This window comes from Echiichthys vipera (assembly GCF_963691815.1).
Source record: "Echiichthys vipera genome assembly, chromosome: 11".
In the NCBI taxonomy this organism is placed as follows: Eukaryota; Metazoa; Chordata; class Actinopteri; order Perciformes; family Trachinidae; genus Echiichthys; species Echiichthys vipera.
The window spans coordinates 19569303-19584638 of record NC_139836.1 but is presented as its reverse complement, the minus strand read 5'-3'; the positions used below and the strand labels follow the sequence as shown (position 1 = coordinate 19584638).

General features: G+C 38.2%; 1 protein-coding gene across 1 annotated transcript; it reads right to left on the bottom strand.

The window, feature by feature from the left end:
• Positions 1-12013: 12013 nt before the first annotated feature.
• Positions 12014-15336, bottom strand: prokr1b (prokineticin receptor 1b; the record flags this gene model as incomplete). Its single annotated transcript, XM_083922456.1, has 2 exons — positions 12014-12719; positions 14870-15336. The coding sequence occupies 2 exons, from the start codon at positions 15334-15336 to the stop codon at positions 12014-12016; spliced, it is 1173 nt and encodes a 390-aa protein (XP_083778582.1).

Genomic DNA, 15336 nt, shown 5'->3' with positions numbered 1-15336 from the left:
TACGCCTTATTACCTTGTTAGTGCTTACTGCCATGTCATAGCCCTAAAAGAACTCATCCTGGTATCTAAAAACAATAGACATTATATTACATTGTATATCCTTTGCATTTGCAAATGCAAGGCATATACATTGTAAGTTGAGGTGTATTAACTAATCAGACATTACCGCAGCTATTTTGTAACCATCTTCAAATATTCTGATGATACAGTTGCACAGAATTGTGTAGCTGTTTCATCTCCCACAAAAGCCAGTTATTTAAACACTCTGTTTAAATATAAAATACAGTAAGGAAATATTCTTCTTTGTTTTGGTTCCGGGCGTACAATTCTGCCCTATATGGTTTCTCTGATTTCCTCCTTGTTCACTTGTCTTTCAAAAGTTTGAGATAGCTCGAGCTATCATACAAGCACATGCAGTTCCTGTCAGATTCATATTCCGCCTTCACACTTCAGTGTCACTTTGTGGCTTACAGGCCTTCTGCATCTGTCAGACAATTTATCAGTTGCAAAAAAAAAAAAATGTCTCGAGTCTGTTGAAACTTGAACACTTTTGGTCATCAGGACTGTAGCAATAATACTACCCTTACAGTACCAACATTTCAGAAAAACAATGCCAACTAGTAAAACTATTCCTTCACAGTTTACAAAATATGCCCCTTCACTTTGTGTACTCAGTGCTTTTGCTGTATTCTACACAGTTTCCCAGTGGAATTAGTCAAATTTATCATTCAGCACCTTGGGATGTATCATCTCGTTTACAGGCTGTTGTCCTCCAACAAGGCTTAATGAAATGCTCTGGCAACATTGTCCTTTTTCTGTGATACCCATGGAAACAAACGACCCACTTATTTTCTCTCTGTCCACTCTTCAGCAGGCCAGACATGTAACATTGTGAGCCTGAGGGCAGAAGCAGGTAATCAAACCAAAGAAAAGGGTGTAAATCTCAATGAATGATAGAAACACTGCTAATGACAGGTACTAAAATCATTGCATTGATATCGGTACATGGGTGTATAAGCACAATGTGTTTGGTCTGTGTAACTTCTCTATACATTTTAATGTTTTGTACTGTTAAAAGGCTAAGTGTAATAAGCTGTGGCTTCAGCTGCCATCTTTTCCTTCATTGCTATAATTTTTACACTGATCATTATTTTGGAAGCACTTGGATACTTTTCTGTCTTCAGTTTTATCATTATTTATAAGAGGACTGAAATAAACATCAATCGATTCACGACAATGATCAAATAATTGTTTTAGAAATGACTGGTATTCAAGAAACATACATCATTGTCGCTGCCTGCATGTGTGTATGTTTTACTATCTCAACAGAGGAGGGCGCTATATGTCAACCCAGCCTTCATGTGGGTCATTGCAAAGTGGGATCTTGCTTTCAATGGTTAATGGTCAATGTACCCTGCTGCAAAGCATAATGAAAAGAGTCAACCCCATGTCACCAATCAGCCACATTAAGCCACACACTAGATGTTAATGAAAAACAAGATTATGCTTTCCTTTATTATATTTTTTGAAAGATGGAAAACACAACCATTCAATGAAGCTTTAGCAAAAATGTAACTATGTATAACTTTTTAACATCAATCAGTATATAACATACACGCTATTTCATCATAAGTGGTAATCACAGTACTTTTAAATGAACAATGCAAGGTTCTTATGCTCACACAGACTGAAACCATCAATCTATGACCATGCAGCTAGTGAGTGAATATTAAATAACCATTATCAGTACTGATTGACTTACATGTTGCTGAGTCAAACCAGATGAGTAAGATCCAGTGAAGAGCTAAAAAAACAAAACAAAACAAACTAGAGAACTTCTTGCGATGGGATCATACCAGCGGCGATGCCAAATCCGGCCAGGGATGTAACGTGGTGGGACAATGGCCCCTACTTTCTACTCCCTACATCCAGAGCCCTTGTTGGGACCACAACTGTCTCGATTCTGGTGAATCGAACAGTCAAAGGCGACAGCAAGGAGTTTTCCCATGCTGACACAGTGTTAGCAGTCATGTTTTTCAAAACAGTCCATCCATTAAGCCACATGTCTTGAAGAAAGAGGTACTTCACGGTTTTCATGTTTTCCAACTGCTATCTAAACAGGAGAAAGCAGACCACTTTTCTATGATTCAGTGTAAAATGAAAAAAAAAAAACCTCTGAGAAGTCTCATATGGATAGAACCCTGTTTGGCAAGTGAACAGCAATTTCAAGTTTATCTTCATTCACATGGAGGGGGCGTCAGTAGCATCAGATAGTCGGCGATTCATTCAGTTTGGCCAAACTGAAAGAGCTCTTTTTTAACAGCATGGAACAAAGTTTGCCTTACCTTTGACTGGCAACCTTCCAAAGAGAGTAGCCTGCTCTCAAATAACAGATTTAGAGTGGATTTGATACCTGCTGTCAGATTGCACTTCAGCTTCTGCTCAGGTGGGATACTCAGACAGACAGTCACATCTTCCATCAGCTGTTCAACAGACATAGACTCCACAAAATGGAAACTGTTACCTGTTCACAACATTTGAAAATGTTCTAATGTTTGTTCTAACTTCAAATGATCTGATGTCTGACTCCTCAGCTAACAAATTATGTAGTCAAGACAACATGTTTTTGTTCTCCAAGGACAGATATTCAGTAAGCTCAATCATTTATCAAGTGACAAAAATGTATACAGTTTAAAGGTTACATAAAAAAAATATTTAACAGCCCAGTCCCCAGAAAAAAATGTTGGCAGTGCACGTTTCTGAAAACCACAGGAACGCTCATGTGAAATGTATTTGGCGCCCTTTAGAGTCTGGGCTTTCAACTGACTGGGGTTCATGCCTCATTCCATGTGAAAATGAACTTAATTAATAAACAGACATATTTATTTTAACCCAAAACATATTTTCCTAAACCTAAACAAAGCGTCAGTATTTAGGTGATGAGTAGGGAATGAGGATACAGCGGTTCAGAAATGTTGAGAATCAACAAAGTGTATCTGCGTTTGCAGAAATGTGCAATGTCATTTTATTCTGCTGACTGGGTTGAATAAAAAAAATAAAAAGAATAAATAAATATATATATATGTTATAGATACACACATTTTGTTTTGTTTCAGTTTCACAGGATTGGGTATTCCTACCTTGGCTGAAATGATTATATGGCATGTGTACTGTGGCACTTGTTTCTATAATAGGAACACAACCCTTTTGAAGGATAAGAGTGGTCTTACCCCTCAGCAGGGATGCAGGCCCTGGAAAGGATTTGAATCACTTGCTATAGTGTTTAGTGTTAAAATAGGTCAACCTAATTAAACAACTGTAGGAGGCAACAGTTTACATCATTGTTTGCGGGCTTCGTGTGGTCTTTATGGTAGATAAAAGTGGCTTAAATAGAGCTGCAGAGAAGTGTGTTCATTCTGTGTGTTCTGCAGTGATGAAATTGCAGACACTCACAGGAAAAACAGAGGGAGACGTGATGAGCTGAAAGAAGCAGTGCTTAAGAAGAAACAAGTTCAGATTATGGACGGATCACTTTGCTCCTCTAAAGGTCTGGGTGTGACGCAGGCTTGGTCATTATTAGTTAACTCAATGCATCATAAAAAGCAAACAAAGGTGAGACTGACAATGACTGATGCTCTGCTTGTCTCCTTTATTTAAGTACTAAATCGTATTTATTGAATGTTGGCTATAGTGACTAACTATAATTGAAATTGATAATCCAACCAAATCATTATATTATATTCTCTAAAATACTGTCTAAGGTATTACAAATGTCAATAGCATGATTGGAGCAAAGTTTTAAAAATGTTAGACTACTTTTATGTATTGATAGCTGTCTGCAACAGGAAAAACAGAGTATGACACTCTTCATATACTGAACACAATAAAATACAGTATGTACTGTGTCAGTTTGCCTGCTTGTCACCAATTCCATCTATTTCCATGGATATAACCTTGCAACATATACGCATCAATGAGTTAATATGATATCTTATGAAATATGAGTTTTATTTAACAATGCGAGACGGCAACCAGTACGTGACTGTGGCGGTTAAAAACAAGTGGTTAAGATTACAAAAAAAAAGGTAATAGTTTGGCTTGGTACTTCCTTGGCATGAACACCATTCCCCCAGGTGAAAGTCCTGTGTTTTGGGATCCTTCCACCACCCCGACCCGCCTCCTAACATATATTTTGTTGCTCTACTTTTTGCCGGATTATGTATAGCCAGTCAACGAGGACAGCCTGAGCCTCAGTAACAGCTTTGACATTTTTTTTTACTACAATGTCAGTCAGCCAAAGGCATTTCCATCATACCTTCATCGACACTGCCTATTAGTGTATTTTAGATGCATCAACAAGTTTAGGCTAAAATGTCCTGACATGAAAATCAGTTATAATTGAGATAAAGACTAATTTACGTTTGAGGGGTTAATTTGCTGAATAAGACATATCCATTCCCATATCAATAATCTATTCGTCTAAACATTTAAATCAATCCTAGCTCACCTGCAGCAAAATAGAGTATCTCTTCAAATCTCTCTGACAGCACTGTGGGGAATAATAGTCTATTTTTAACAAGGTACACCTGTTTGAATTCATGAAATAACTCAAAGAAAAGCCTTTTTCTATCCCAAAAGTGTTTCAACCAGATCTTCACCATTTCAAGACCAAAATCTAAAATACAAAATAGCTTGTCTGTCAGTACATTCCAACATGACTGATATGAAGAAAGAAAGAACTTGATGATCTGCCAGCCCTTTAAAACGACTTGATAAAATGTTAGGGAAAGATCACTGTTACACTACTTCCACCTTTCTCCGCTGAGAAAGGATGGGCATTATAGCTAGAGGTTACTTGTCAGGACTATTTTTCTGAGTACTGCAGTGCAGTCTTCCTCTGCAGTAATCCACATTGAGCTGTCATATTTCATTGTACAACAAACAAGAAGGTGGACAAAAGGTCAGAAGATGTTTGAAATAATTCACACAATTTGTCATTTTGCAGGTCATGCCGAGAGCTATTTCAGTCTGGAGTATTTACTTTCCACACAAGATGAAAAGGTTTAGAAGAAATCTGTCTTTGGCATTTCAGAGAACATAGGTGACATAAGAACCACTGGGTGCATGAAGAGGCGACTCCCCCACTAGGAGTCTCATCCCCCTCATTGCCCGCCTTAAGCGACACCTGTCCACCATCATCCATCCATCCGCAACCTGTACTTATTCCACCCCCTTATCCCTTCATCCTTTTATCCCCTCATCCCAACATTCACTTGCACACACAGATCCAGATACACCAGAACACACACACCAAAATATTGCACGGAGATCCTACACCAAGATATTGCACACCCCCCAAAATAAAAGCCATAACATTGAATACTTCACAGATGCCCTACACCAAGCCAATGCCCATAATACTGTGTAATGGCAAAAAGGTAACCCATTTTCTGTTTCTCAAAGTGAGAAAATTTACATGACTTGTTTTATGTCTAAACAGTATGGCTTCGTCTAGATTCACAGTCAAATTGATAACCTATTTGAATGTACCATTTACAAGTGTGTATGTTTATGGCAGTCTTTTGGACTAGTAGTATTTGAGCTACATGGATATTTAAACCACTTATGGCAGCGCAGGCAAGACAAACATAAAAACAGATAAGGAGGACTATTCATCTTATTTTCATCGTATCCCTGGGATGAAAGAGAAGCTATTTCTGAAGCCAGTAAACCAGAACACTTAATTTCCTTTTTCTCTCCTCTCCAAGACATCGGAGAGGCTCATTGGATTTGTACTGTCCTGGTCAGAATAAATGACCAGTGCAATACAGCGTAAGACAAAAGGTTTGCGAAGACATAAGAGGGTAACAGTTACTTAAAATAATTACATATTTCATAATAGTTCTACTATTAATTATTATTTAATAGTTAATATGTCTTAAACAAACCATTTGTTTTATTTTAATTGATAGCAAATGTGTTCTAGTTTTTATCTATATAACTGGCTAAATTATAGGTCCAGGACTCCAGGGAAACTTTGAAGACCTTTATTGATAGAACAAGTAGAAAATTATTGGTAAACATAAAAGCAAAGTGAAATGGCCCTTCCTTCGTAAGGATAAGTGCAAAAGGTGCTCTGTTTTTTTTTTAATCTTTTTTTTTTTTTGTTAAATGGATGCAATATCGATGTGCCATTTTGGTCTGTTTGGTTTGTTTACTTTCCCTGCACAAAGTAATCCATCTCCTGTATCATCACAGTGCCTTCGTGTTTGACAGTGAGTCTTCTGACCCGTGGAGACGGTAACTGAAAGATGTAATGGACAAAGGTCTCACGCCCACTGGTACTGGTGACTTTGTTATTGATGGAAGGTCTTGGCAGGGAGTTGATTGGTAATGAGAACGTGTAGACATGGCCAGTTTTGTTTACTTGTTCTGCTCCTCTTTCTCTCTAATGTTCATTCTGGTAAAATCTGGACCTTGACAGCCTGCAGGCCCCATGATGCCCACACTGACAACAACTAATGACACAGCTGGATGGATGGTTTCCTGTTTGATTTCCTGCCTGGCTCTGTAGGATGGGATGCTGCCGTAAAGATTAGAATGGGACACATTCATCATATCGAATTATGCCTTTTAATAATATCATGCCCAAATTTTCCATGTGCATTAAAAGTCATCACATTGCACCTACAGAACCATATTACGGTTGCATTTAACGTGAAACAGCTGGCATACTACTTGTTAAGTGGAGCCATATCATTAGATACCCTATATGGTAAATTATAAACTACTTTACACCAATTGTGTCAAAAGAAAAAAGAACAAAAGTTTATAAACTTCAAGGTACTGTATCTGTACCATGCTGAGAAGCCAATTAAAATAAGGACTGAGTTTTTGGTGGCATATTTGGCAGTAAGATGTAACTACAGGTGAGCCAGTTCTTTCAGAGTCCGTCTGTGTGTGTTGACTATTTTTCTTTCTTTTTCTTTTTCTGTTTTTTCTTTATTGAAACACATTCACCTCTCTACTTCCAGTCCGTTCCCTTTATGTTACCCTCTTATATCCATACACATATGTTCTTATTACACTTCTGCCCTTACAACAAGCCTGACTCAGAAGTCGAAAGTTTACCGATTTTCGATTACAAGTGAATGCAGCATAATAGTTTTTGACGATCAGACCAACTGCTGTCACTAACATGGTGACCTATTTACATCTAACCCGGGAATGTCGCCACAGACACATATGTTGTAATACTCAGCAAAAAGACAAGTAGAAGTGCTTTCATTAGAGAGTCATATGATCAATCATCCTTGTTTTAACTCACTCTTTGACAAATACTTACTTAAAAGACAATTAAATAGAGTACAACTTTAAAAGGAAGATAAGAGGTTGTTTGTATAAAGTAAAACTAAGTTTTTAGTTTAACTGTGGTTACAGACAGTTAGTTTTTCTGAACAATTTCTTAGGATTTTTCATTAAAATTAACAAACTCAACATCATCTAAGTTCACACACTGCTGTTATAAAACACTGTATAACAAAGGAAAGCAAAACACTAGAAAGTCCTTCATTTAAGCTGTAACAGTAACAGTATTGATGGAATTGTGTTCTAGTAAATCATCATTCATTACCAGCCATTGATTTGCTGTCACAGGGTGTCTCTTGCTTGCAAAGCTGTGGGCCATATAAGGATAGGGAACTGCACAAACATTGCAAAATAAGATAAGGTCTTAACAGCCCTGGAAAGACATCCAAAATGCATTAGTCTGCTGAACATGCCAGCTCCCTGCAAGACATACACACCTGCTGATCTAAAGAGTGTTGAGCAAAAGAAACCTACACTGAGACTTTTCTATCAACTCCTTTTAATGAGTCACATTTACCTTCATCTAATTCTAAATCTCAGAACTTTGATACACACTTTAAAATCATAATCAAACGATTTGAGATGTGTCTTGGGCGGTAAGCTGTAATTATCTCCATCGTGTCAGGTTTGTGGTCAATATTTTTTGCTCTTTTATAGACTTTATTGACACACATTCACCTCTCTACAGTGAGGAGCTCCACCTGTCAGACGAACAGCTCTCAGCAGCACTAACTAGTTAGTTAGTTAGTTAGTGACGCACTATTTCCATGTAGAGAGGGAATGTCGCCACAGACACATATATTGGAATACTTGGCAAAGAGAAAAGTACAAGTGCTTTCATTAGTTGGTCATATGATCAGTCACCATTGTTTTAACTCACTCTTTGATAGATTATAATTTAACAGACAATTAACTATATGAAAATCGTATGGATTATATCTTTAATGTCTGACTTTTTTGTGATAAAAACTTCATATTTAAAGGAATAGGTTGACATTAAAACTAAATGAGCTTATTTGCTTTCCTGTCAAGGGTTAGATAAGAAGATCAATATCACTTATGTCAGTCATTTAGGTAGACCCAGGAGTATGAAGAATTACCCCAAACAATCCTGATTTTGTCTTTAAATCACTAAAATCACTACTTGGGAGCTATTAGGAGGCAACAGTACTTCCCCAAGTGCTAGATTTGGAAAATACTGAACATACAGATCAAGGGCAGGGAAGTGGATTTTGCTGTGGTTGTGGTTTAGAAAGTCTGTATGAATATTTTGATACGTTTTGACAGTGTCCTCTCCCCTAGGCCTGGGTCACCATTGGTGCAAATCCAAGCTGACTATAGCTGTTGTCATATACAAATGAGCATCTGCACGTCTTTCTCAATTACGTTTCGAGGGAAAGGTTTTTCCTCCTGGATTTGTTTTATATGTGAATTAATACAAAAACACTTGGTTAGGTGTAGGAAAAGATCATGACTTGGGTTAAAATAAGTACATTTGTTACACAACAAAAAATGTAAGTAAGTTTGAAAAACAGTGTGGGGTAATGGTGATGTCACTCACTGAAAAATATCCCATTAGAGTGAAATAATGAGAAACTGAGCTGCTTATTGGCAGCTAAATATATGTGTTTGACCATGTTGTTTAATGGTGCAACCTAATAGTAGGTTCTCCAGGAAAATAAGGTACACAGAGAGAAAAAAACACACCTGCTCTAAATGACACCTCACCCGCAGGCACCAGAGCAAGAGACTAATGTGGACAATAAGCAAGCACCCTGATAATGGCAAAGTAAACATTTCCTAGATTCAAACAACAGCCTGTAAGAAAATTACCATAAAAGGCAAGCATCTTTACAAGCTGTTGACATACAATCAAGAAATTGCTAGTCAAATTAGGGGAAGCATAAGTGTGACGCAAGCTGTAAAATGAGGCTGATTGATGTATGAAGGTTAGCTCATGCCATTTAAAACAAATGTGTCCCTGAGACAATCTCATCCCTACTCCTACTACTTTACATAAGGTAAATAATTAGGAGCATGTTAAACTGTGTATGTGAATCAGAATCAGAATGTTATCTACTATTTAACCTACTGCTGTGAGTTTACATAAAGCTGTTAAAGCTGTTTACATAAAGCATAAGCAGAATGAGAACATTCACAGGCCCTGTTATAAGCAGTCATTCACGATGCCCTTAATATTGGAAATATTACCATGCATTAATCGACTCAGTTTTGTGACCCATGTTGAGGGGGGGGGGGGGTCAGATGCAGGTTGTACAAGGGTTGATTTCACTGTGAATTACATGTAGCCAGGGTCGTTAAAATTTGGGCTGGATAAATGATGTCATTGCATATGGGGGCGCACAGTTGTAACTCAGTGGTCAGGAAGCGGTGGCTCATGCATCCATGTAAACAAATGGTAACGTTAATGCACCTAAATGTTGGTTGCCACCCGCTGTCTGGATCATCAGCCTCTCTTTTATCTGTCTCTTCCTCTCTATTTCTTTCTCCTACCTGTATGGAAGGTATAACTGAGCTTTGCCTCTTGTGAATCTGTCTAGTCTCTCTTTACAGGTTTCTATGGTGGAGAGGGAGTCATGTGACTTTTAACAATCTTTTTTTATAATACCACAATAATTAGACCCATTTTTAAGTGTCAAGAGTGTAACTTGGCTATGTTGTTGTATTATGTACATACAACAAAAATTTCTGCCCAGTGTATATAACTTTTAGTGTAAAAGAAAGGCAAACTTCTTCACACAGAATTCACTGTGCCTTAAATGTCAGTCCCAGGTGATATGGCCTGTCATTTACGACTTAATTTCACAAATGACAATAACAGAAGTCATTAAGGTCACATGGCTGTTCTTTGAGAACCATCTGTGAGAACACCAATAAATGAGGTGTGAAATGTCCGCAATTATATCAGGATGGTATTGAAGGTTGAGAACTAAAGTAGTGTTTCCACCTTCCTCTTTGTTTGTTCTAGCTTGACCCTTCACTTCCTGGTAGATAGGAGCCCTGTCTCACATGTATCTCTCTTACCCAATGTGTGCATAGCCTCCAGCCATGCATGACTCTGAGCAGGATGATGAATTGCTTCTTCCTTTTTTTTAGCAGTGGTTTGTTGGTTGGTTCTTGTTTGTTTGTTTATAGAAACAACTATTGGCCTTATTTTGTTGGAAGGCTTAAGGAAGAACCACTTTTTGGAACAGAAAAAATAAGTAGTAAACGCATAGTTAAGAGTTAAGGTTCAGTGCAAGTAAATCTACAAAAACACCCTTGCATGTTGATTCTGAGTGAATGGCACCCAAATATGAGGCTTTCTGAAGTTTGAAAAAGAGAAACGCTACTTAGGTGAAACAATCTCACTGGTGTAATTTCAGTCAGTTGGTAATCATTTACTCAGATGCTAGCAGAGGCCAGAAAAGATAGTACGCTGCTTGACATACAAGTGAGTTGAAGAGCAATTCTATTGCGTTAGCTCCATCAACCTTCCCTGGCAAACCAACAGTTGCTGGGTGATAGAAAATGCATCACTAACTGCGTGCCGCTTTCACAGGAATATTACCACAGACACCCAGTCTGTATTGCAAATGCAAGGGCTCGCATCAGTGAGCCCCATGCTCAGTCACCTTTGTTTTACCTTGTTCTGCGATACCTCCCAAAGGTGCAGGGACAGCACTTGAGTTTAGAAGAATCTTGCTGAGCCCGGGTGCACTTGTGTTCCTGTACACAGTGTTTGCCAACATAACTAACAGATAAATTCCACCACTCATAATTCTCTTAATTATTAAAAAAAACAAAAACAAATGGCATAACCAAATCTGTAAGATGTTTGAAAAAATGCTGACACAATCGATTGTCACAATATTGGATGCTGTAGTATTACCCATTTGAAGGCTGATAATCAGTCTGTAAATGTTACAGGCGACTTACTAAAAGGGAAAAAAGCACAACATAACAGCACTCGTCAATATTAAATCTTAAGCTTTTCTTTATGTGTCTCATCGTTTATTACCACAAGTACATGTAAAGGCAATTCATCTTCGAAGAAAGCATGCAATGTATTAACTGTTTTCAAGGACAAGAAATGAAAAAAAATATTTTCTTTAGAACACGTGTGATTATGTCTTTGTTGAGGTTGTTCAATGCTCTACATTCCACAAAATGACATCTTTATTGAGAAATCCTTAATAAACAAGCCAATATAAAACAAAACCGATACAGATACAGAAATACAAAGAAGAACTTCAGGTGCTGTAGTACACATCATAGGGCAGTAAGCAGCTGTATTTAAAAGTCTTAACATGTAATATATCTTATACAAATACCACACAATCTTACAATAACACAGCGTATAGTCACAGTGTACACAACCATTACATTCCCATAATACTTCAAATGAAAGTCCTGTATGCACTGCTGACAAAGTTTGAGCTATGTTACCGCATTTTTCAATGTACTAGGGGAGGGCCTTTCCTCATGTTTCATTATGCTTCATATTTTTCCAAAATGTGATTTAAAAACAAGAGAAATATTCCAAAATAAAATCCTCACTGACAAGTACGTATGAAGTTTCTGTACATCAACAACCCAAATCTAAATGACAGCTACGTACGGTATATTAAATACTTGCTTCTCTTTACTTCAAGTGAATGCATTCAATCTCTTCTGTAACAGGCATGGAGCAGGTTTTAAGATCCATCTCATCCGCAGTCTTATTGGGGGCATAAGTTGACCTCCAGCGCATCAGCACAATCTTCTTCAGGTACTTTACTGTGTTGTTCTTGACGGTGACAAAACAGAAGGTGTTGATCATGCTGTTGCTCATGGCAATGCACTCGATGATGTAGAAGGCCACCAATGAGTTCTTCTGGCGGGAGATAAATGTTGGGTGGAAATCACGTAGGATAGTGAAGCCATAGTATGGCGCCCAACACAGGATGTACGCCGTCAAAATCCCTATCAGGACTATAACTGTCTTGCGCCGACAACGCAACCTTTTTCTAATCTGCTCCGTCTGGAAACCTGGGACATTCTTGAACCAGAGCTCACGGGAAATTTGGGTGTAACACATTGCCATGATGATCACAGGCCCAACAAACTCCACAGCAAAAACAAACAGGAAGTAGGAGCGGTAGTAGGCCTGCTGGTCCACAGGCCAGATCTGTGCACAGAAGACTTTGTGAGTGGTTGGGGTTGTGCTGCTATGAGGGTACATGGTCTCAGAGGCAAAGTAGGCAGAGGGAATTGATATTAGAATAGGAACAATCCAGACTACTGTGATCAGGCAGTAGGCAGTTTGGTACTTCATACGAGGCCTCAGAGGATGGACTATAGCCATGTACCTGGAAGAACAAAGACATATTGTTGCATTGAAGAGGCTGGGAATAAACACATAATACAATGCAATCCAACTGCACTTTTAAGATTTTATTCATCATATCTATCTATTTCGAATCCTCACTGTCTTCACAGACACTTGACTTGTATTCTAAAGGTTTTTCTGCAACATGATTACACAGCATCATCTTAATATTGAAATACTGTATACGGGTATATACTGTTGTGATAGTGGATGATCTTGAGCTAAATGGCATCTAACAACGAGTAAAAAGTTCAGTAGTTACATTTATTGACAAAGCAATAAATGCTCCTTAAATGTGTCACTTGATTGTTCTGTTGAATTATTCTGTCTAAATTACCAACTTAATCAACTGATTGTGTTACTTAGTCTTGCAGCACCACCATTGGTATGTCTTAGAATACACCAAGGATCACCCATTAGTTTGTGAGCAGGCCTGTGGATTCTCAAGTAAGCTCACACAGAGTCAGAAGGATTATACTGACTTTATAATAAGAATTTTAGCTAGTTATGCAGCATTAACATCAAGTCAGTGTTTCAATTTATGAAGTTTAGAAAACTGAACTTTTTACACAAAAACAGGGGAATAAAGCCTTAAATAAACTGTCATAGTATTATTGCATTGTGCTCTCAAGTATGCCACAAGGAAAGGAAAAATCAATAGCAACCATTTAAGTCACCAAAACGTTCATCACTGCTTACAGAAGCTTGGATGTAGGGACCTTGAAATATCCAAGACACAGGTGGGGGCAATGAACCACTCAGTTCAATCAATTAGAGAAAGCAAGTGCTTATATTGACTAATGTCACAATAGGGTAACATATTCAGTAATATAGTGCTAATATTCTATTACTCCATTGCCATTCCCAAAGCAATCATGGTCTTAAGCATCATTTATCCAGCTTTGTTATTCCCAGAGGCCTTCTCAAAATTGCAAATATAGGCCTTTTTCACAGCAGACATTTTGATTTGTTAGAGTAGGAAAAGCAAAGGTATTACTTATAATGTTGATGATGGCTCTGTCATATTCAAGTGTTCCAGTAAGCCATGACAGAATGACAGTGAGTCAGCTTGCACAATACATAGCTACATCCAGCCATAATTATTGTATCATTTATGCTCACATGTCAAAATGTCCTCTGTGAAAAAGCCTATTGCTCATGTGTATTTATCTTTATATATATATATATATATATATATATATATATAGAGAGAGAGAGATAGCTTCTTAAAGCTTTTTGCCCCTTGTTTTCTTGTCATTTCCTACATACACACACTGAAATTATAGTATGCAAATGGCATAATGTCCTGCCAAACCCACTAGTGTGTGATGCATGTATGCATACAGCCTGCAGCTTACAGGATAACTATCCGACCCTTGCCGGGTAAGTCCTCTTAACTTACAGTGTAATATTGTTGCATGAATCAGTACATATACATACCGTTACTACTTGTACTTAAATGTAGGTACAGCAGAGCAAGGGAGTAACAATTGGGATTAAGTAAGTACTTGGTATTTCTCAGCAAATCTCCAAAATTTAGGTAATCAGAGGAGTGTTAAACAAGGGGCTCTATTGCATATATTGGAATGCACTTATGTGTGCACTATATGTCTATGTATGTATTGTTACGTGGCCACCTTTTTGTCCAAGACAAATTTCTTTAAGGACAAATAAAGTTATCTTGAATCTTGAAAGTATGTTTTACACAGCCTTTGAGTAGCCTGGCTTAGCCTTAAACTTCTGTTATCTCCGACAGCTATTTTGCAAGGGTACTGTCGCTGCATCCGGGGCTAAGCACCGCCCAATACGGCTGTGATTTAAGGATATACAGTCAAGCCGGAACCTTTTTTTTCCCCTTCTGCAGGAATAAGAATGGTTACATCTGCTGCCAATTTCATCCCTAAACGCCTTGAGCCAATCTGCCAAAAAAATATCAGGAAAACAAAAATGACCAAACAAATAATTTGTATGCTTTTGTGGGGCTCTTTGATTAGAAAATTATTGTGAGAAAATAACATGAAAGCTTTGCTGATTAAAATCTCAATGCTGGAAGGTTATTTGAGAGAAGCAGTGGTTTATTGGATTAAACACATAGAACCCACAGAAATACAAAAGAAATAACACACTCACCTGTCAACTGCAATGGCAAGCAATGCGTTTGTGGACACATAGAGCGACACTGTCCGGAGATAGTTAACAGAGGCACACAGCACTAATCCATGATCCCAGGAAAGCTGTTTCACCACATAGTAGTCCACCAGGAACGGGCAGCACACCACTGCAACAATGAAGTCTGAGATGGCCAGGTTGGCAATAAGCAGGTTGGTGAGGTTGCGGAGCTTCTTGTAGCGTGTCAGCGTGGCAATGAATATGAAGTTTCCAAAGCCACAGACAAGTATAATGCAGACAAGCACAACACCGATAACAATGGTGGCCACGAAGAAGGCCTGGCCCTGCGTCGTGTCTGGGATATCATCAGGAGGGATGCCATAGTCCATATCATATATGTCCGTGTAAATATCCAACTTGCCTGCTGGGAGACTCTCCTGCATCTCGGTGTAAGCTTCTACCATGTGGCTGATGTTGGAGTCCCCCAT